Source organism: Babylonia areolata, chromosome 3, assembly GCF_041734735.1.
Source record: "Babylonia areolata isolate BAREFJ2019XMU chromosome 3, ASM4173473v1, whole genome shotgun sequence".
Lineage (NCBI taxonomy): Eukaryota > Metazoa > Mollusca > Gastropoda > Neogastropoda > Buccinidae > Babylonia > Babylonia areolata.
In genome coordinates, this window is record NC_134878.1 from 41,714,262 (window position 1) to 41,737,667 (window position 23,406).

Sequence of the window (23,406 nt, forward strand, 5' to 3'; positions counted from 1 at the left end):
GCTGTGAAATATGACTGCAGTTTGACACACAGTCAAGGTCAGGCAGGTGGAAAAAACAGTCACCATCATCACCCAGGAAAAATATGAACTAAGATTTTACAGGCACGGAAAATTTGTACTATTCATGAATAAAGTAAAGTGTATGCTAGGAGAAACCACCCACATCACCCTTACATTGAAAACAATGATCAAGAAGAAGAAGAAAAAAAAATCTTTTTGACTTTTTCTCAAAATCTAACAGAGAGAGAGAGAGAGAGAGAGAGAGAGAGAGAGAGAGAGAATGTAACACTTTTTATAGTGTTGTAGAAGACACAAAAGCACGTTACACACACACACACACACACACACACACACACACACACACTGTTAACACTTCTAGTGAATAGACGTTAAATTAAAGATCTTTAACACACACACACACACACACACACACACACACACTGCCTAATAACACACATTCAAAAATGAATAAATCTACCACTTCTGCTACTGCTATGCACACATACACACATTTGTAGCTGGGTAAATACAAAAAGATTGTTCCAAAGCAAAATCTATTAACTGTGTCTCGATTAAAACTGTGTGACTTCCTTCAAAGGAAATGCAAACCGGAGGAACCAGAATCAGCATGTTTCACAAAAAGAAGAAAAATTAAGCTTCAGAAGAAATATAATGTAAAAACGGTTTTGACTGGTATACCTGCTTAATGCTTTAATATTAATCGTGTATTTGGTGCAGGTAAACATAGTTTTCACTAGATATGTTTCCATATCAGTGAGTATATATAATTTATAGCAATGGTAGCATTGTTATTGGATCGAGCTTATGTAGGCGATACCAAAAGCAATGAATACGCTGAGTGGGGTGTGGGGTTGAGGGAGGAGGGGGAGGGGGGGAGTGGGGGGGAGGGGGGGGAGTGGGGGGAGGGGGCAAAATATCATCAAAAACATTGCAAAATGTGAGTCTTGAAGCTGTAACACTGCCCATAACATTTGGAAACATGGAGCAGGTCTAAATAGATTATCAGTATTGTCGTCATGACTGACAAAAAAGCAAAGAAAAATTTATGAAAAAAAAAAAAAAAAAATCACAAGCAATAACAGAAACAAACCAAAGAAATAAAAAGTAAATACATCCAACCCACTTAGAACACTGAACTGTTTGACGTCAGTAACTCAAATTTTTTTTTTTCCTTCAAAAACACCCCTGGAATAATTTGTTGGATGGAAGGGGGGAGGGGGAACAACAAACCAACATTGTATCACAAGTGAAACAGTCTGTGCAACATTGCTGTTTGCAAATGTTTCAAATCTGAAGCAAAACATTAAAACAACAACAACATAAACCCCCCCCCCCAGAAAAAACAACTTATCCAATATTATTCTTTAAGCATTTTTTGTTGTTCTTGAAGCCTCCATGAAGAAGTATAAAGCACTTAAAAAATGTTCACAGGTAAAATTAACTTGCACAAAAAAAGATTTCCAACCTTTCACCAAAAAGAATCACAAGACACATAAATAGGTGTCTTTCTGTATGTATATGTGTGTGTGTGTGTGTATATATATATATATATATATATATATATATATATATATATATATATATATATATCATCAATATGCAGAAAATTATCTGCATGTCTATTAGCAATCTTGTGTAAACCAGATGATGGAAACACTGGGAAGAACTGATAACACTGTTTAGTTGAAATTCTTTTTCATGGAGCCAACATTCAAGCAACAGTCCACATGTTTTAATGTCACTGCCTTTCTTCACTTACCCAGGTTAGTACTGGAGTAGATCACAACAGTATTACCACTACCATTTATAGATGAATGTTTTCACCAGTCGCTGTGTTGTGACAACATCTACACATTTTCACCTGTAACTGCCAGATTACCTGGTATATGTCCTTTTATCAATGTTGGATAATCAATAAATTATGGAAAGAAAAAACAGCAAAAAAACCCACAACCATTGATGGCTGCAATTATAACCAACACCTCAGAGAATGAATTGCAGACAAATTTTCACTCTCTCATTTCAACATATCTGGCAAAGGCAGATGCCATTTCAAGAGTAGTCTGACATATGCGTTAGACACATCATTGAACCCCAATCAATGTAGGGTACATCTATTTCATACCAGGTACATGATCTTGTTTCATTCATTTTTAAGCGCATCATACACACACATATTTAGCGAGTGACTTGGTATCTGTATACATAATAGTTCACAATATTAATAAAACAAACAAATAAGACCAAAAGCCATACAATGAATTCTCAATACTGCTTCACTTGTCAAAGTAAAACACATTTCAGTTTCCACAGATGAAGAAAATGGGCAAGTACAGCACACACATCTGGTTAGGAGTTGGAACAGTGGAAAGGGCGCCTTTCTGATTGTGGGATGAAAACTGCTGGTTTCACACAAGTTGATGAAGATTTCCAAGTTCGTGACACGTAACAGCTGGTATCTTGACGTCTTTTGATGATACGTGAAGGTGACTGTCGCAGGTACAGGAAAATAATGAGTGAACCTTATATCTTGGGATTTTGACACAGGATCAAACACATACCAAAACACACACAGACACACCACCACACCACACCACAGACACACACTTGCATATTTGCATACACACATACTCAAATTAAGGAAGTAAAACCAACATTCCTGTGGATATCAACAACAACCAAACACTTATTCCACCCATCTTAACACACTCATACAAGACACTCACCACTCACACACATACACACAAACACACAGTCATTTAGAGTGTGAACAGTAAAGGTGCCACAATTTCTGTAAAGCATCAACTTACGCACCCACTAATTAACATGTAGACATATACATGCACAGAAGCACACACAGATACGCTCACACACACACACATACACGACCCCCACCCCTACCAACAAAAGCACACATTCAAATGCACATCAACCACAAGGAACACCAAACCACAAATGCTGCCCTCCCCCTTCCCTTTCCCTCCACAGCTACAACAATTTGGACAACCCAAATCCACACAGGTAGCATGTGCATTCCGATGACGGTATGTTGTAGCAAAGTTCTGCTGTTTGCCACGCTGACAGGACTGAGCAAAAACCCCACGGTCGGAGGGAGGTGCATCATTGTTGTCACACAGGGGCCGGCTCTGTTTCTGCTGATGTGGTTTCTCTCCTGCGCGAAGACTTGTCTAAAACCTTGCTACTGTCGTTCACAAAAGTCTGAAACAGGCACAATTTTTATTGCTGTTGTGAGTCTCTCATTCTGTGTCACCTCTATACCTTCTTCACCCCCACACCCTCAGCCCTGCCTGTGTCCCACCCCCATTCCTACACCAAGTTGTGTATGGGCCAGAGGCCTCACAATCTTCTGTCAGTGTCTCTCTCTCTCTGTCATCCTCACACCAAGTTGTGTATGGGCCAGAGGCCTCACAATCTTCTGTCAGTGTCTCTCTCTCTCTGTCAGCCCCAAAGACTTTAGTTTGAATGTCCAAAGTATGAGAATTTGAGATCAAAGTATCTACAGGGTATTGTTCATTTTTGGAAATCATAATCTGCACTTTGTGAGGGTTTCAGAGGACGGCATTCTTAATTATGCAAGGAATCTATTTAATGCCAAAGCATTACTGATCTAAGTGAAATATAATGAAATGCAATCCTTTTCCATGAATGTGTGAACTATACATATGCTGTTCTTTTTTTTTAGATTTTCAATATATTATTCATCAGAAGTTTGTTGAATGTGAACGCTCGCTGAAAGGAGCTGTGGCTTATCCAGTAAGCTTGTGTCTGTGTCAGTGTCTCTGTCATCATCACACAATGTAAAATGCATACAAGCATATGAACATGTATACATATAATTATGTAAGTAATGTGGCAAATATCAAAACAAATATACTCCTGAACATACACATCTTTATTCAGGCATACATGTATGAGTGATGAGGAAAACTAAAAGACAGAAAGACAGATGTTTAGAGAAAATACTTCAATACTACCTGAAAGCTGTAAAAATTGAAACATCCATGACAAGAAACAAACAAAAACACTCAATCAAACAGGAAAAAGAGAGATCTGAGAGAACACAAACAACAACAACTGGATAGAAATGACAGAGAGACAGAGAGAGAGAGAGAGAGACAGACAGACAGACAGAGTGAGAGAGTGGGAGAGAAAGAAAGAGAGAGAGAGAGTGAGAGAGAGACAGAGACAGAGAGTGAGATAAAGAGAGAGAGAGACAGAGAGAGAGACACAGAGAGAGAGAAGAGAGAGAGAATGAGAGAGAGAGAAGAGAGAGAGAGAGTGAGAGAGAGATAGAGAGTGAGAGAGAAAGAGTGAGAGAGAGAGAGAGAGACAGAGAGAGAGAGAGACAGAGAGAGAGAGAGAGTGAGAGAGAGACAGAGAAAGAGTGAGAGAGAGAGAGAGAGAGAGAGAGAGAGACAGACAGAGAGGACAGAGAAGAGAGGAGAGAGAGAGAGAGAGAGAGAGAGAGAGAGAGAGAGAGAGAGAGAGAGAGAGACACATTTTCAGTCAGAGAACAACAGGTACACAGAAGGATAAAAGAGATAAACAGACAAACAGGAGTGCAGACAGACAGACAGATAAACATAAACAGACAGACAGATCAAAACAGACTGAGTTTCTGCAAGTCTAACCAAACTGCGTACAGAACCTGTTGAGAAACAACCAGTCACTGCTTGTTTCGAGGAGAACAACGTGCAGTACAAACATCCATTTCCTGGCTCTTCATTCCACGGCAGTGCCCCTCATTTGCTTTTTGTGTCTGTAGTTTGTTTGTTTCTTTGTTTTTGTTGCTTGCTTCCTTTTTCTTTATCTTTCATTTACTGTTGCTGTTTCCCTTTGACATTCTTGTCAAACAATAGACCACAATAAAACAAAAAAAGAAAAGAAAAGAAAAAAAGAAAAAAAAGGAAAAGAAAAACAATGCCAATGAATGAAGTGGTGATTGCCACAATGATAAATCAAAGTGCTTTAATTCATTGTGTTCCTCAAAGGTCATAACATTCTCTGAGGCACAAATGAAGTGTGTCTATGTTGGGCGGTGATGAGAACAAAATCAGCAGCATATAGTCTGTGTTTGTTATGTCTTTCTTTATTTCTTTTATATAAAAACAGGCAGTTTTCTAATGTCATATATCTGTACAGTTCAGCACTTTGTTTTTGTATACCGTAGAAAATGGAATTAGTGAAAATATTTTCAGAAAAGAAGAAAGAAAGAAAAACCAAACCAAACCAAACCAAACAGAAGAAGCAATCAGTGAGAAATGACTGGTGTTCAGTGCCACCCGGCCAGCCAGTGCACTGCCCCCCTCACCATAAGGCGTTTGCTGGCAAAGTAGGGCCGTTCAGGACTGCCGTCGTTCAGGTCACAGTCCTCACAGAAACACAGCAACAGCGCGTCCATCACCATCTGCAAAACCACCACTACCACCATTAATCACCATCCGCACAACCACCACCATTAATTACCATCTGCACAACCACCACCACCATTGATCACTATGTGCACAACCAGCACCACCATTAATTACCATCTGCATAAACAACCACCACCACCACCATTAATCACCATCTGCAAAACAACCACCATTAATCACATCTGCACAACCACCACCACTCACCATCCGCACACCACCATTAATCACCACCTGCAAACTATCACCACCATCCGCACAACCACCATCACCATTAATCACCATCCGCACCACCACCACCATTAATCACCATTTGCACAACCACCACCACCATTAATCACCATCTGCACAACCACCATTAATCACCATCCGCACAACCACCACCACTAACCACCAACTGCAAACCATCACCACCATCCGCACAACCGCCACAACTATTAATCACCATCCGCACAACCACCACAACTATTAATCACCATCCGCACAACCACCACAAATATTAATCACCATCTGCACAACCACCACCATATCACCATCTGCACCACCACCACCACTAATCACCATCTGCACAACCACCACCATTAATCACCTTCTGTACCACCACCATCAATCACCATCTGCACAACCACCACTAATCACCATCTGCACAACCACCACCACCATTAATCACCATCTGCACAACAACCACCATCAATCACCATCTGCACAACCACCACCATTAATTACCATCTGCACAACCACCACCACCATTAATCACCATCTGCACAACCACCACCACCATTAATCACCATCTGCACAACAACCACCACCATTAATCACCATCTGCACAACCACCACCATTAATCACCATCTGCACAACCACCACCACCATTAATCACCATCTACACAACCACCACCACCACTAATCACCATCTGCACAACAACCACCACCATTAATCACCATCTGCACAACAACCACCATTAATCACAATCTGCACAACCACCACCACCATTAATCACCATCCGCACCACCACCACCAACATTAATCACCATCTGCACCACCACCACTAATCATCATCTGCACAACCACCACCACCATTAATCACCATCTGCACCACCACCACCATCTGCACAACCACCACCACCAATCACCATCTGCACCACCACCATTAAACACCATCTGCACAACCACCACTAATCACCATCTGCACAACCACCACCATTAATCACCATCTGCACAACCACCATTAATCACAATCTGCACAACCACCACCATTAATCACCATCTGCACAACCACCACCATTAATCACCATCTGCATAACCACCATTATTCACCATCCTCACAGTTCTCAGAGGTTTATTTCAGGCAGTTTTAAGGCACTTTGTCTGATACTGAAGAAGGCATCTCTTGCGCTGTCCTGTTGGGACATCTGTTACAATTGCTTGATATTAGGATAGTGAGATTTTAAAATTTTGTTCATGTTCCATATCATTCCTTTTAATTCTGAAAACTCTTTCCCCACATGGACACACACACACACACCAAACACACACACACACCAACATAATATGTGAAAACAAAAAGAAAAAAAAAAGATGTGAAGTGTTGACTGACCTCATACATGGACAGAAAGCAGTGGGCCACAAAATAGGCAAAGACACACACCAGCAGAACAGGAATGGCAAAGAAATGGAGATCGCTCCGACCCTGCACACACACACACACATGATGATGATGATGATGATCATCATCATTGATATCATCATCAGCAACAGCATCATCATCAACAACTTTAATAATAATAATAATAATACTGGTAAAGAAAAATCAATATATACCTCAAACAAGTTCTCATAAAATGTGAGCAATAATACAAGCTATTTTCAGATGGAGGCAAAGAATAAAGAATGTAGACAATTGTAATCATTTGATCCCTGTTGATCCCTATGTTGGGGGAGTGTTTTATACTTGGGAAAGGTATTTTACTCTGACTTTCCTCTCTCCAACCAGTGTGAAAGGGTATCTGACTTTGATTGTTTGATTGATATGGATACTTATATAGTGCCTATCCATGGTTGGAGACCAAGCTCTAAGTGCTTTACAAGCACGGGGTCATTTACACAACAGGCTGTCTACGTGGGTAGAGCTGACTGATGGCTGCCATTGGGCACTCATCATTTGTTTCCTGTGTCATTCAATCAGATTTCAGGTATGCAGACATACACACATCCAGACAAACATGTAACATTTTATGTGTATGACCATTTTGTTTATTTACCCCACCGTGTAGGCAGCCATACTCCATTTTTGGGGGTGTGCATGGTGGGTATGTCCTTGTTTTCATAACCCACTGAACGCCGACATGGATTTCAGGATCTTTAACGTATGTATTTGATCATCTGCGTGCGTATACACATGAAGGGGGTTCAGGCACTAACAGGTCTGCATATATGTTGACCTGGGAGACTGGAACAATCTTCACCCTTTACCCACCAGGCTCCACCGAGATTCGAACCTGGGACCCTCAGATTGAAAGTCCAATGCTTTAGCCATTCGGCTATTGGCAGAAGTAGATGATTGGTCCCCGCCTTTCTATGCTGAGGACATATTGCACACATTCATACAACGACAAAATCCTCTCCACTCTCATAATACACTGGTTCATAAGACCCACCTGACATCTAGTTGATTTTTTCTTCTTCTATCTTCTTTTCATCTTTACCAGGTTGAACAGAAATACACACACATTCAGCAGTTTCTAAAAAAAAAAAAAAAAAGGCTTGAAAAGAACCAGCAGTTATGTACCTTGAGCCAGACGAGACTAACAGCCCCACTGGCGGCCATGACGGCAATCTTAGCCATGAACAGCAGCAAGTCACCCATGCTGTTGAGGGCCGCCACCCGCTGGCTGTTGCTGACCAGAATATGAAATGCCTGGAGAGAAAGCATAAAGTCACATGGGGAAGGGGGGGAAGCCACAGGGTTGAGCACATAAGAGTATCATATATCTACTGAGAAATAAAACAAAACAGCAAAATGGAGAAACATAATGGATGTGTTGAACAATGTCTGCCAGCATTGGCAAATTAGACACACTTCACTCAGTAGATCTAATACATGAAAAAAAAACAAATTTCAATCTTGTAAAGTACTTGATTTTTTATTATTTGTTTGTGTACTCACTTAAAAAACAAAAACAAAACAAAAAAAACAAACCAGAAATCATTTAAAATAAATGAAATACCAAAATGATCCTTAAATGTCATAGAAAGTTCAGAGGTAATAAAACAGAGTTGATTCCCTTCTATAAAGTCCAAAGAGTAATTTTCTTAAATCGTATCTATCTAATTAAAATGTTCAGCTTTAATTCTACCCTTCATCTATCCAGTTTCCCCCTGCTCATCATACAACTCATCCCCCCATCTACTACCTTTTTATTTCAATTCATGATTTATCTATTAATATTTTTTTTGGGGGGTAGCTATAACATACAAAGTACCTCCATTAACAATCACCCACCCACCTATGGCACCCTCTGGAAGACACATCCTTGTAACATGCACATGCACAAATGCCAACACTCGCAAATACACTTGCAAAAACAACCAAAAATCATGGGTGAATTTCACATAAAGAATTCTGCCAGACAAAAGTAATATAATACAAATGGGGAAAAAACAACAACAACAACAAAAACAAAATAACAAACAAAAAGAAAACAACAACAACAAAAACCCAAGCAAAAACAAAACAACAAGAACAAAAAAGCCACCAAAACTTATTTCCTTAACAACCTGTTATAGTAGTATTCACCAGCTATCAGTTCGCAGCAGCAACAACAACAGCAGCAGCAGCAGCAGCAGTAGCAATGCAGAATGACGCTCACAACTCCCAGGCAGAGAGCTTAATCATGGTGGTTACTTCTTTGTTTGAAACGAAATTAAAAAGGCATTTCATCCACCGTACCAACACAAAGTTCCACTGACTCATTTCCCTTCAGTGTGTTTTCACATTCACTCTCTTCAAGAAGACACAACTACAAGCTGATATCCGTCCTTGAAGAAGTAGGCTGGGGTGGATGGGGTAAATGCCGTAAAACCAGCATCATGCATCACTGCTGACACAGGCCATGACACAGAACCAACCCCCATAGAAAGAGAAAGAGATCGAGGTCAGCCTAGAAACACCTGGCGAAGAGGCCTCCAGACACACAGTAGGGAGACGGACCTTACCTGTAGCTTGTGTGTGTGTGTGTGTGTGTGTGTGTGTGTGATGCAGTGTGTGTGTGTTGTAGTAGTAATAGTAGTAGTTTTCTAAGATTTCATGTTTTTACACTCAAAGTGATATTAGATGAACCCCCCCTCCCCCACCCCTCCTAAAAAAAGGAAAAAAGGAGGTTAGGAAAGGGCAGAATTCTTGTGGTTTGGACACAGCCTGACGTAACTATCTCTCCCTAGAAGTTGAAGTGAATGCATGTAGTATTTATCATGACATTTCATGCATGAACCTTGAATTGTGTTCCTGATGCAATGCTGTATCTCCAGTATCAAGGAGGAAACAGCTGTGAGGGAAGCATGTAACCAAGGCAGACAAACATACTGTTTACAGTTGTCTATCAATGTGTCTATTGACTGATGAAACTTTGTGTTGTAGTGTGGATGAAATGATTTTTAATACTTTTTTAATATTTCAAAATGTTTCTATCAACTTTCTATCAACAAACTTGTCAGCAATTCCTCTACAAGAGATAACAAAGTACTTTTGTATCTTGTACTGGAAAAACTCTAAAGAGCGTTTCTAACCCAATGACTTGTGTGTGTATTGCGCACAACAGAGACCATCATTTTAACACATTTCTCATCTCTGACCATCCTTAGATGTTTACACATATGCATGCATATATATATATATATATATATATATATATATATATATATATGTATGTATGTTACAGTTAGGGATGATGTTAATGATAATAACCAATTGAATTACCTTTCTAGATGATGAACAGAAATTTCTGCCACTGACAGCTGCAACATAAAAATCAGTTGTTTTTCACATACACATACACACACACATACAAACACAAACACCATGCCACACAAACACACATACCATATCACAAAAACAATACACACACATACACACACACAAAAGCACACACACACATACAGACACAAACTCATATTTTCTCATTCATCTTAAACATATATGTGAGCATTGATATAATTTCAATTCATCTCATTCTCACACTCTTTAGTCATTCAAAACGCTTCCAAGAACTTGGGCATTAGTTACAATTCCAATTCCACATTCAGGCTTCTTACCGATAACAGTGTAGGCATTGGCGCTGAGATATTTGAGGCACTTTTCAAGACACCAAAGACAGCAACAACAGCATTTCACACAAAAGTTGGCACAGCAATTGTCCGCCGTTTTAAATCTGAAAGAAAAAAAATTGGGAAGGATAGGAAGAATGAGGAGGAGTAGGATCAGTGGGAAGGTGTACAGAATCATAACGTTTCTCTTTTACTGCATGACAAGCCACTACTACATATCATTTCAAATAGATGAATAAAGATGTGTAGTATAGTATAGTATAGTATAGTATAGTATAGTAGAGCACAGTACAGTACAGTATAGTATAGCACGGCATAGCACTGCTTTGTATTGTATTGTATTGTATTGTGGTGCATTGCATTGTATTTCATTGTATGGTATCACTGATCTTTCTTTTATTTTACCCTTTGCATGAAAGGTTATAATGAAACTTCATCATTGCCTACAGTTCCACCATACACACAACACAAAAAAAAATTTGGCACAGCAGCACTTTACCACAACAATACACTGAGCAATCCCTGTGTGCTACAAAGAAAACTTGCAAAGTGCAAGAGGTTTTATCTTCCATGTCACAAACCAGAAAGGAAAACAGAGAAAAGAAGAGCCAGTGAAAAAGGACATTTATTGACTGATAACAAAAAAAGAAAAAAAGAAAAAGAAAAAAAAGAGAGTATTGTAAAACAGAAGAACAAACTAGTTCTGCACTCAGGTCTTTCAAGTCTTGCCTGAAATCTGACCTCTGACCAAAATGGCAGAGATCCTGCTCCCCCCCTCACATCCTCCCCCCCCTCTCACCACCCTGCCTTGTCCTGCTCCCCCCCCCCCCTCACCACCATGCCTTGTCCTGCTCCCCCCCCCCCTCACCACCATGCCTTGTCCTGCTCCCCCCCCCCCCTCACCACCATGCCTTGTCCTGCTCCCCCCCCCCCCCCTCACCACCATGCCTTGTCCTGCTCCCCCCCCCCCCCCTCACCACCATGCCTTGTCCTGCTCCCCCCCCCCCCTCACCACCATGCCTTGTCCTGCTCCCCCCCCCCCTCACCACCATGCCTTGTCCTGCTCCCCCCCCCCTCACCACCATGCCTTGTCCTGCTCCCCCCCCCCCCCTCACCACCATGCCTTGTCCTGCTCCCCCCCCCCTCACCACCATGCTTTGTCCTGCTCCCCCCCCCCTCACCACCATGCCTTGTCCTGCTCCCCCACCTCACCACCATGCTTTGTCCTGCTCCCCCCCCCCTCACCACCATGCTTTGTCCTGCTCCCCCACCTCACCACCATGCTTTGTCCTGCTCCCCCCCCCCTCACCACCATGCTTTGTCCTGCTCCCCCCCCCCCTCACCACCATGCTTTGTCCTGCTCCCCCCCCCCTCACCACCATGCTTTGTCCTGCTCCCCCACCTCACCACCATGCTTTGTCCTGCTCCCCCCCCCCTCACCACCATGCTTTGTCCTGCTCCCCCACCTCACCACCATGCTTTGTCCTGCTCCCCCCCCCCCCTCACCACCATGCTTTGTCCTGCTCCCCCCCCCCCCCTCACCACCATGCTTTGTCCTGCTCCCCCACCTCACCACCATGCTTTGTCCTGCTCCCCCCCCCCCTCACCACCATGCTTTGTCCTGCTCCCCCACCTCACCACCATGCTTTGTCCTGCTCCCCCCCCCCTCACCACCATGCCTTGTCCTGCTCCCCCACCCTCACATCCTCCCCCCCCCCCTCACCACCCTGCCTTGTCCTGCTCCCCCCCCCCCCCTCACCACCCTGCCTTGTCCTGCTCCCCCCCTCTTTACCCCCCCTCACCACCCTGCCTTGTCCTGCTCCCCCCCCCCTCACCACCCTGCCTTGTCCTGCTCCCCCCCTCTTCACCCCCCCTCACCACCCTGCCTTGTCCTGCTCCCCCCCCCTCACCACCCTGCCTTGTCCTGCTCCCCCCCTCTTCACCCCCCCTCACCACCCTGCCTTGTCCTGCTCCCCCCCCCTCACCACCCTGCCTTGTCCTGCTCCCCCCCTCTTCACCCCCCCTCACCACCCTGCCTTGTCCTGCTCCCCCCTCTTTACCCCCCCCACCCACCACCACCATGCCTTGTCCTGCTCCCCCACCTCACCACCCTGCCTTGTCCTGCTCCCCCACCTCACCACCCTGCCTTGTCCTGCTCCCCCCACTCTTCACCCCCCCCATCACCACCCTGCCTTGTCCTGCTCCCCCCCTCTCACCCCCCCCCTCACCACCCTGCCTTGTCCTGCTCCCCCCCTCTTCACCCCCCTCACCACCCTGCCTTGTCCTGCTCCACCCCCTCACCACCCTGCCTTGTCCTGCTCCCCCCCTCTTCACCCCCCCCCCCACCACCACCCTGCCTTGTCCTGCTCCCCCCCCTCACCACCCTGCCTGTCCTGCTCCCCCCTCTTCACCCCCCCACCACCACCCTGCCTTGTCCTGCTCCCCCCCCCCCTCACCACCCTGCCTTGTCCTGCTCCCCCCCCCCTCTTCACCCCCCCCACCACCACCCTGCCTTGTCCTGCTCCCCCCCCTCACCACCCTGCCTTGTCCTGCTCCCCCCCCCCCCCTCACCACCCTGCCTTGTCCTGCTCCCCCCCTCTTCACCCCCCCCCCCCCACCACCCTGCCTTGTCCTGCTCCCCCCCCCTCACCACCCTGCCTTGTCCTGCTCCCCCCCTCTTCACCCCCCCCCCCCATCACCACCCTGCCTTGTCCTGCTTCTCCCCCTCCTCAGTCCCCCTCCCCCCCCCTCACCACCCTGCCTCATCCTGCTCCCCCCTCCTCACACTCCCCTCCTCCCCCCCCCTGCCTCGTTCTGCTCCCCTCCTCCTCATCCCCCCCTCCTCACCCCCCTCAACATCCCCTCTCCTCCCTCCCCCTCCTCACCCCCCTGCCTCGTCCTGCTCCCCCCCCCCCCTCCTCACACTCCCCTCCTCCTCCCCCCTCCTCACACCCCTCTGCCTCGTTCTGCTCCCCTCCTCCTCATCCCCCCTCCTCACCCCCCTCAACATCCCCCCTCCTTCCTCCCCCTCCTCACCCCCCTGCCTCGTCCTGCTCTACAGTTTCTCCAGCCTTCTATTTACGTGAATTCATAAGTTTTTTCTATTATCATTTCTTTGAATTAGAGTCATGCACGTGTGTGAATGACCGGAGTGTAGCCACTTTGACTTGTCTCTGCACAAGATTCAATGCTATATAAATATTATTATTATTATTACTACTACCATTATACTATTATTATCATTATTATTATTATCATCATTATTATCATCATCATCATTATGATTATCATTATTATTATCATCATTATCAGCATCATTATTATCATTATCATCATCATGATTATAATCATCACCCTTTTCATCATTATTATCATCACAATCATCATTATTATAATCATCATCAAGACACTGACTTTTTGTGCAGGTACATGAGGAACATGCGGGGCAGCTTGACCACAGTGATGACCAGGGACCCCATGGCCACTGACCCCAGGTGGTACACCAGCAGTCGCCCTATGGCGCTCAGCAGGGGTGCTCCTAACCGCCGCTTGTTCCTGGAGGACAGAGAGAGAGAGAGAGAGGGAGAGAGAGACACAGAGAGAGAGAGAGAGTCAAAGTCAAAAATATTTCAATGTCAGGCCTCTGGCCCATAACATGAGTCATGACAGGTTCTGTGAACAGGGGAATGTTTTACATTTTTGTAGCTTGCATCCTCACATTCATTGCTTTGTGAACAAAACTGGACAGCTTAAATAAAACAGATTCATTAGTACTAGACGTAAGTAAGCAGAATTTAAACATACATGGATTTCAAGAATACTTTGGCAGAATAAATTCACTTCATTTCATCATACTTGGGACACATAAGTAAAAAAGTGGAGAGAGAGAGAGAGAGAGAGAGAGAGGGGGAGGGAGGGAGAGAGAGAGTCAAAGAGAGAGAGAGAGAGAGAGAGAGAGAGAGAGAGAGAGAGAGAGAGAGAGAGTTTTGGTTCTAAAGGAGACATCACTAAATTCAGACAAATCCACACACCCTACATGACATGTGCCAGCAGAGGGCCTGGCCATCAGCATGACCCCACTGACTAGTCAGGCCTTGAGTGCATATATATATATTTGTGTACCTATCATCGATTTCTTTATAGTGTTTTGCCAGAGGACAACAATTATGTTGCCATGGGTTCTTTTTCAGCGTGCCAAGTGCTTGCAGCACACAGGGCCCTGGTTTACTGTCACATCCAAATGACTTCATTCTCACACCGACTTTCAAGTCAAACTTGGGAGAAAGTGAGAGACTGGATTCCAACCCCGACCTTCACACACACAATGCCAGCAGATAAGTGTCTTAACCATTTCTCTCTCTCTCTTGAATACAAGAAAGGGCAAGGTATCACAGTGTTCATCTCCCTCTGAAATTGGGAATCCATGTAATGAGAAGGGCAGTTTGTTTACATACTAATGAACCAATATAGAAGAAAGAGTAGTGACCATATCATAACCACCAAACCATACAATCCTCATCACACCCAATTACACACCACTCCATGAACTCCCACACCAACAATCGCCCACACAAGATTTATAAAAAAAAAAAAAAGAAACCTTGACTTCCCCACGAACAAAGCAGCAGACCCACCCACCTGGTGAAGTACCAGCGGGCCACAGCACTGGAGACGACAAACTGCTGACAGGCGATGATGAACTGACTGACCCACAGCAGGCCAGCGATGTGCAGCCACCAGAAGTAGGTGACCAGCTGGTGCTCTGTGTATCGGACATAGCCCATGGGGTCAACGCTGGCCTTCTCTGCCACACACACACATGCAGCACATCTGCATTTATGCCAACATGCAGCACTACTTGGAAAATAAGACTACTATAAAAACCAAAAAACCCAACCAAACAAGCAAAAGAAAAAAAATCTCAGAAACAACAAAAAACAAACAAACCAAAGAAAAACAAAACAAAACACATACAGCCAAAAGCCACAACCAATGGTTATAAAAACAAATGCAAATGATGTAAAAAAAATCCAGTTTGACAGTTAAAGAAATACACTTGCAGACAAGGAAAAAGAAAGAGAAAAAAAGCATGTGCACTGCCCTGTGGTACGGTGACCCATTCTATCCAGCTGAGAACATCCCAAATTTTACACACAGAAATCTGCTGTGACAAAAAAATAATACAATAAACATGTACAACAAAAAAGCAAACCCACATACATGTATTACCAATGTAACCTCTTCCTCCTTGATGCCCCCATCCCTCCTGAACTATCCTCCTTGAAGTTTTGAATTGTGAATGAAATGGCATTTCTCTGTTTGAAACAGTTGTTCTGAACTCTACCCAGACATATCTGCATACAGTAAGTTGTATCTCTTCATCGACTGATAAACAGCCTTTTATCGTTCCAAGGGTTCAAAAGGTTAAAGTGTGAAAGATCCTGTAGCCTTCTACGGTGGAAGGGGCAGTGAAGTGATATCTACTGTGTCCAGGGCTCAGCATAGGAAGGCGGGGCCCAATCTTCTCCTTCCCCATCCAAAGTCAGGTGCCCTTTCACATCTAGATGGAGTTTGGAAAATCTGAGTCAGTGCCTTTCCCAAGGACACAACACCATGCAGAACGGGACTTCGAACTCTGATCACTGATGAACACTGGATCAAAAGTCCAATGCCTAACCAATTCTGCCAAAGGCACAAAAATTTCAAGACAATATCCGTACACATATTACATGACAGTAGGTGTTGTTGAGCATGCATCTTCATACCATGCAGATGCTGGCTTCAACAGAGTTAAAGCAAGTCAGTTTTAAGCAACATTCATGGTCAGTGGGTTGAAAAAAAGAAAAAAAAAGAAAGATGAAGCCAAACATAAATTCTCTCATTTCCAAACACATTTTTCTGTATGGAACTGACTTTCCATCACATTAACTTATGAACAAGTGTGACACTGAAAGACTTCTTTGAATCTCTGGACCAAACAAAATGTATTAAGAAATCAAACTGCACAGATCTGTGGAATCCTTGATGATCCAAGTCTATACTGCTCCACCTTGCTGAGTAACTCAAGGGTCCATGTTTGTTTAACCCATTCCATCCCAAGTCAAAACTTAGTAATCTATGAAAGAAAGGCTGAAAGAATGTACAGTTAATGTCAGAAAAAAATAAGTAATTACGTTTTCTTCCTGAAATGCACTGATGTAAAATATGATGTGCACACTGTAAAGTGATGACTGAAGTATGTGTAATGTGTAAACTGAATAAAACTGGATAGTTAGCCTGTACCTTGGAAAACAAGACAAAAAACAAAACAGAAGTGACAGTAGGATTTGAGACATGTTTCGTTATCCACTGTCTGTAAGTAAAACACCACGGTTCTAAAAATAGATGGACAGTGCATGCCTTCTTTCAGCCCCTTTGCTAACTGAAGCCAGCAGAAGTGTTCAATCAGCCATTTTGCTTCTCGTGTCAGTAATGCACGAAACAGTGACTTCATATGTGTAACCAAGCGCTCATCTGGCTTCATGGCAAGCTTTCACTTGCTAGCGAAGTTAGTTAAGCTGACATTCCTGAGTGTGTCTCCACTGCAAGTTTGCGCCACGTGCCATTGCATCTGCTGTTTTCCTGTATACAGTAACTTTGGTAGATAAACCATTGGCAGATTTCAATCAAGACACAACATTTGACATGTAGTGGGGGCAAACATAACACGATATCATCCAAGATACACGGTCACAGTTCAGAAACTACCACCAGTTAGCAGACAACTTGTCGACGGACTGATGGCCGGATACAAGAAACAATATGGCGTCCAGTTGGCTTCAGCATTCCTGGCCTATGAGCTATCTATGTATTTTTAGAGCAGTGGTAAAACACTCACGATGGACATAAGGTCCAGGATGCAGTAAGACTTATCTCCCTTCACTGAAAGAAAGTTAAGAAGACAAACTGGTTCCAGTGCTCAACAACCGAAAGTAGAGTTTGAGATACAAGTTTCTCCTGATCTTTCTGTGGTCTATGTGAGGAAACACTTAAGAGAAAAGTTAACCCATGCTTTCTCCCAAGTCCATACTCCCTTGAAAGAAAAAATATGGGGTACTCCCACAATTTCTCTCACTTTACAAGAAAGCATATGACTGCGAGAACAGTTGTTGTTCCCCTGTCATGCTTTCTCACAATGTCATCACCCCCCTCTCTTTCTCCTTTCTCTCTCTCATTTTTCTCTAACATTTGTGTCACAGAAAGGCAAGAAACCAACCCTGATAACAAAGGAAATGTTTTCCACAAAGTGCAAGAAAGTATGGGCCAGGGTACCCCCCTACACAATTTCTCGCAATGTGCCAGAAAGCATGGGATTGTGTGAAAGTGAGAGAAAGCATGAGATTGTGTGAAAGTGAGAGAAAGCATGAGACAAAGCATGGGGTTGTGTGAAAGTGACAGAAAGCATGAGACAAAGCATGGGGTTGTGTGAAAGTGACAGAAAGCATGAGACAAAGCATGGGGTTGTGTGAAAGTGACAGAAAACTGGGGATTGTGTGAAAGTGACAGAAAGCATGAGACAAAGCATGAGATTGTGTGAAAGTGAGAGAAAACTGGGGATTGTGTGAAAGTGAAAGAACGCATGGGGTTGTGTGAAAGTGTGGGATTGTGAGAAATCAAGGCCTAAATCGGGACTCATGATGTGGGGTGAGATGTTTTAAATGTGCATATGCACATTCATTGTAACTCGTTCTAAGGTATCCAACACATTGGGTTGTTGGCAGTGATTCAAACAAAATGATTTGAATTCACACACACACACACACACACACACACACACAAACACACAAACACATGCACACACACATGCTTTTTCTCTCCCACCAAAATTATTTTTAACACACACAAATGCATGCTCACAGTTTTACAGACATCACACACACACACACACACACACACACACACACACACACACACACACAAACACACACATGCTTTCTCTCTCCCACCAAATTTTTTTTGCATGTACACAAATGCACATTTACAGTTTTAAAAAAGGCATCACACACACACACACACACACACACACCATCCATCCACAACAAACTGAATCACAATCAACAAAACCCACTCCCACTGAATCCAAACCCGCCAGCCAACCCACCAGCAGTGCACAGGTAGGCGAGGATGATGATCCAATAGATGAAGAAGAGGATGAGGAAGAAGAAGGTGAAGGCAGACTGCATCATCATCATGGGAACGGATGCCACGCATCTGCCGGCCTCACGGAACAGGGGCGTCACCAGGGAGATGTGTCGCCTGTTAGCCAGCAGTACCAGCACCAACAGCAGCTGAAAACAGGACCATGCACTGCTCAGCTCTTGCCTGTGCAGCTGGATGTAACATATACTGGCACATGAGTGTGTGTGTGTGTGTGTGTGTTCGTTCGTTCGTTCTTTTGCTTAACGTTTATGCACATTTGTGATTTTTTTTTAATGAAAATCCATCATCCCCCCCCACCCCACCCATGCCTTAAATCACTACTTTCCCTGTATAAACGAAATAAATTAAACAAACTAGTCAACTAGTAGAATTACAACAAAGAGCCAGATGGGCTCCAAATTAAACCCTGAACTATTTCAAACACATGATGATGATCATACAAGACATTTCTCTGTCATCAAAAGCTTTGCATTGCTTATTTCCTAACTTTTGGAAGTCACAGTTTGTTTTTCTCTCACAACACACAAGATACACAAACACAGGTGCAGGCATCATGGTTTATCATCTCATCCATCCAAAAGACTAGCACCCAGACCACCACTCAAGGTCTAGTGGAGTGAGGGAGGGGAGGCGATGATTTTTACATGGGAATCAAACCTGTGCACTCTCACTTCCTAGTCAGGTGCACTGCCACCAGGCCACTGATCCACAAAACATTCACCTGTCTCTCTGTCACCTTACAAGACCTGCGAAGACCATCTTGCAAGGGACAGTCAGAGGAAACCACGGAAGAGGAAAAAAGAGAACGAGGTGGGTGGACAACATCCAAGAATGGACAGGCATGAATCTGGTGGAGTCCCAGAGAGAGGTGGAGGAGAGAGACAGGTAGGTGGAGGAGAGTGATGGCATCGTCTTCACTGGTGCCCCGACGGTATCACCACAAGTCGATTCAGTTTAGTTCTTCAAGGAGGCGTCACTGCATTCGGACAAATCCATATACACAACACCACATACGCGAAGCAGGTGTCTGACCAGCAGCATAACCCAACACGCTTAGTCAGGCCTTGAAGCCAGAAGTCAAGGGATAGGTAACAGTTAACAGGTAACAGGTGACACTTCAGTCACAACATCAACTCAAGTCAAGGGATAAGTAACAGGTAACAGGTGACAGGTGACTCTTCAGTCACAAGTCAAGGGATAGGTAACAGGTAACAAGTAACAGGTGACTCTCGAGTCATGACATCAACTGAAGTCAAGGGATGGGTAACAGGTAACAGGTAACAGGTTGCTCTTCAGTCATGGCATCAACTCAAGTCAAGGGATAGGTAACAGTTAACAGGTAACAGGTGGCTCTTCAGTCATGGCATCAACTCAAGTCAAGGGATAGGTAACAGTTAACAGGTAACAGGTGGCTCTTCAGTCATGGCATCAACTCAAGTCAAGGGATAGGTAACAGTTAACAGGTAACAGGTGACTATTCAGTCACGACATCAATTCAAGTCAAGGGATAGATAACAGGTAACAGGTGGCTCTTCAGTCATGGCATCAACTCAAGTCAAGGGATAGGTAACTGTTAACAGGTAACAGGTGGCTCTTCAGTCACGACATCAATTCAAGTCAAGGGATAGATAACAGGTAACAGACTCATCAACTCACGGTGAGGGCGGAAGCGACGACGGCGAAGGTGAGGAAGGCGATCTCGCTGTTGATGTCCACCTCCAGCAGGGGCACGCTCAGCTCCTCCTGCTTGTCCAGCGTGGACTTGAACCCAATGTAGGTCCACCACAGGAAGGCCGTGCCCACTGTCACCCACAGCACACAGGTGGTGGGGGTCAGAGAATGCAGGAAAAAGAAAAAAAAGGCATTCAGTGGAACTGAACTGAACCTTATTACCTTCATTCTTTTTATGTGGTAGTTGTAGTGGTAGTAGTAGTAGGTTAGGAAAATAAAAAGGCATTCAATGGAACTAAACCCTACAATTCTTAATCCTATTCCTTAATAGTAGCAGTAGCAGTAGTAACAGTAGTAGTAATAGCAGCAGTAGCAGCTGAAGTAGAAGCAGCAGCAGCAGCAGCAGCAGAAGAAGTGGTAGGAGAGTACAGACAAAAAGAGCTGCAATAGTCCCCCTTCAATTTTTCACAGAACAGATTGCTAGAATTTGGTCAACATTTAATGCTCAATTTGCCAAACTTTATATTCATCGAACCCCCCCCCCCCAAAAAAAAAAAGTTAAGGAATTTGAGGAATTGTCCAGCTGATTCTTGAATGGTGTTTGATTATATGTGAGGTTAACTTGAGCTTATCACTGATTAATTTTGTAAACAAATAAACAAACAAACATTATTTTGAAAAAAAGAGTTATTTTCTTGAAATTAATCCACTTTTCTAACATAGCTTGCTAAAACTGACTGTTCTGGTGATGATGATACTGATGATGTTTTAAGCAATAAATAACAGAAGAAGGCCATTGCGCATTGTTAACACAGTGTGATTGTTGTTTTTTTTCCCTAGAATCATTTCTGTCTTTATCATTATCATTGTCATCACACTATCATGATCATTATTGCTGTTGTATTTTCCTTATGTTGTCACTGTTGATTTTGAAAACAGCAGCATTCGTTTCTGGTTATTTATTATCTTCTAGTTGAATCGCATGCTTAAAATCCAACTTCTAAAATATCTACACATAAAATAAATCTATTGTTGGGTATTATAAAGGAAACATACAGGCATTCACACCCCCCCACCCCCCCGCCCAAAAAAGGAAAAAAAAAAGAAAAAAAAGAAAAGAAAAAGAAATAATAACAACAAGACCCCCCCTCCCCCTCCAAACAAACACTGAAGAACCAATATCATTTAAGTCATGGGATCTCTATTTCCCCCTTAACTCTGTGAAGAGTCACTGGGTTGTCGCACACAACTGTTCACCATTTTTCTCCAGTGTCGTTCGTGGGTCAAAGCCTGGGTCTCTGCAAATGTGTTCCATGGAATAACCAATTATATATTTATATATATATATATCTATATATCTATATATATATATAAACACCCTGCTCACCCATACTGGCGATGACGACAGCCGCCACAATGATCCAGACGATGACCGGTGCCAGGAAACGGATGAAGAGAACCATCAGGATGGAGAACCCTGCCCACACACACAGGACCAAGCTCCAACAAACAGATAATCCCAAGTGTCAGCAGATATCTCTTCAGAATGAATCACCAAATCAATCAGCCTACCCACCAATAAAAGGCCAGGAATTATGGACCCCTCCACCCCCACACCCCTAAAAACAAACAAACAAACAATAAACAACAACAACAAAACAACAACAAAACAACCCCTCCCTAAACAACACCTCCCAAAGAAAAATAACATAAAACAAAACAAATAAAAAAACAACAACAAAAAACAACAACACCCCCCCCCCACCCCCCAAAAAAGACAGAACCCCCCCCCCCCCCAAAAAAAAAAACCTCTCCTGATTAACTTAATAAAACACTTTGGCATCATTGTATAGGCAATCATTGGCATCACTGCCTTAAAAACCTTATCCTGGGAATGTGGCCTTTAGGTCCGGTGGGGAAAAAAGTGAGGTTTTGGGTGTTGGGGACAGATTTTTGTGTATGACTTGTAGATAGTTTTGTTCAGCTATCTACCTGAATCATCTATCCAGTTTTGGCTGTTACAGTGTTAGTTTGTTTATGTGTGGGTATGTCAAACCTTAAAACAGTGGATCAGTTCTTATTCTGATTGTTGATGGACAAACGACCTTATGGAGCTGCTGGCACAAAGTTATTGGATACTGATAAATGGCAATGTCTATAGGAAATACGACAAACAAAGAAAAAAACAACTTCATCCACGGTGAACTCGATGTGTTAAGGACAAAAAAAACACCCAACAACACAAGAATTAAAACAACAACAAAAAAAAACAACAACAACAAAAAACAACAACAAAAAACAAACACCCCCGCCCCCACACTCACATACACACGACAAACAACACACACACAATCCAAACCAACCCAAACCACCCCGGCTCCCCCATCAAGTCCATCAAACTCACAACTGAGGGCAGGACAAAAAATGCCGCCTACAAGACTTGCGGAGGGGGTGGGGTGGGGGTGGGTGGGTCCAGCAGACAAACAAATCAAACGACATCCATCCACGCCCATCCCCCACCACCCCCTCTTCCTTCCTTAACCCCCCCCCATTCCCCACTCCTCCTCATCCATACATCAAGTGCTTCTCACCAACCAACCCACCAACCAACCAAGTCGCCAACGCTAAATGAGATAATTGTGCCGATCAGGCCGAGGCCTGGAGTCCCTCCCTATAAACCTGCCAAACCCTCCAGTCCCGTGAAAAGAAAGAAAAAAAAGGATGGCAATCACCTGACAGGAGACAGCTCGCCGCAATTATCT

The 23,406-nt window shown here is 43.7% G+C and overlaps 1 protein-coding gene across 5 annotated transcripts in view; it reads right to left on the reverse strand.

The window, feature by feature from the left end:
* Positions 1-915: 915 nt before the first annotated feature.
* Positions 916-23,406, reverse strand: part of LOC143280570 (choline transporter-like protein 1) — a 138,431-nt gene continuing 115,940 nt past the window's right edge. For 4 of the 5 annotated variants that reach the window (XM_076585267.1, XM_076585264.1, XM_076585266.1 and 1 more), the window contains exons 7-17: positions 22,032-22,121; positions 20,630-20,775; positions 18,915-19,101; positions 15,413-15,578; positions 14,189-14,329; positions 10,763-10,878; positions 10,428-10,465; positions 8,241-8,369; positions 7,050-7,142; positions 5,354-5,449; positions 916-3,240 (exon numbers count right to left, since the gene is read on the reverse strand). In XM_076585267.1, coding sequence (XP_076441382.1) covers positions 3,151-3,240; positions 5,354-5,449; positions 7,050-7,142; positions 8,241-8,369; positions 10,428-10,465; positions 10,763-10,878; positions 14,189-14,329; positions 15,413-15,578; positions 18,915-19,101; positions 20,630-20,775; positions 22,032-22,121 — 1,292 coding nt within the window. In that variant the 3' untranslated portion in view covers positions 916-3,150. The remainder of the gene's footprint in view (positions 3,241-5,353; positions 5,450-7,049; positions 7,143-8,240; positions 8,370-10,427; positions 10,466-10,762; positions 10,879-14,188; positions 14,330-15,412; positions 15,579-18,914; positions 19,102-20,629; positions 20,776-22,031; positions 22,122-23,406) is intronic. The other variant, XM_076585268.1, reaches the window with a different exon arrangement.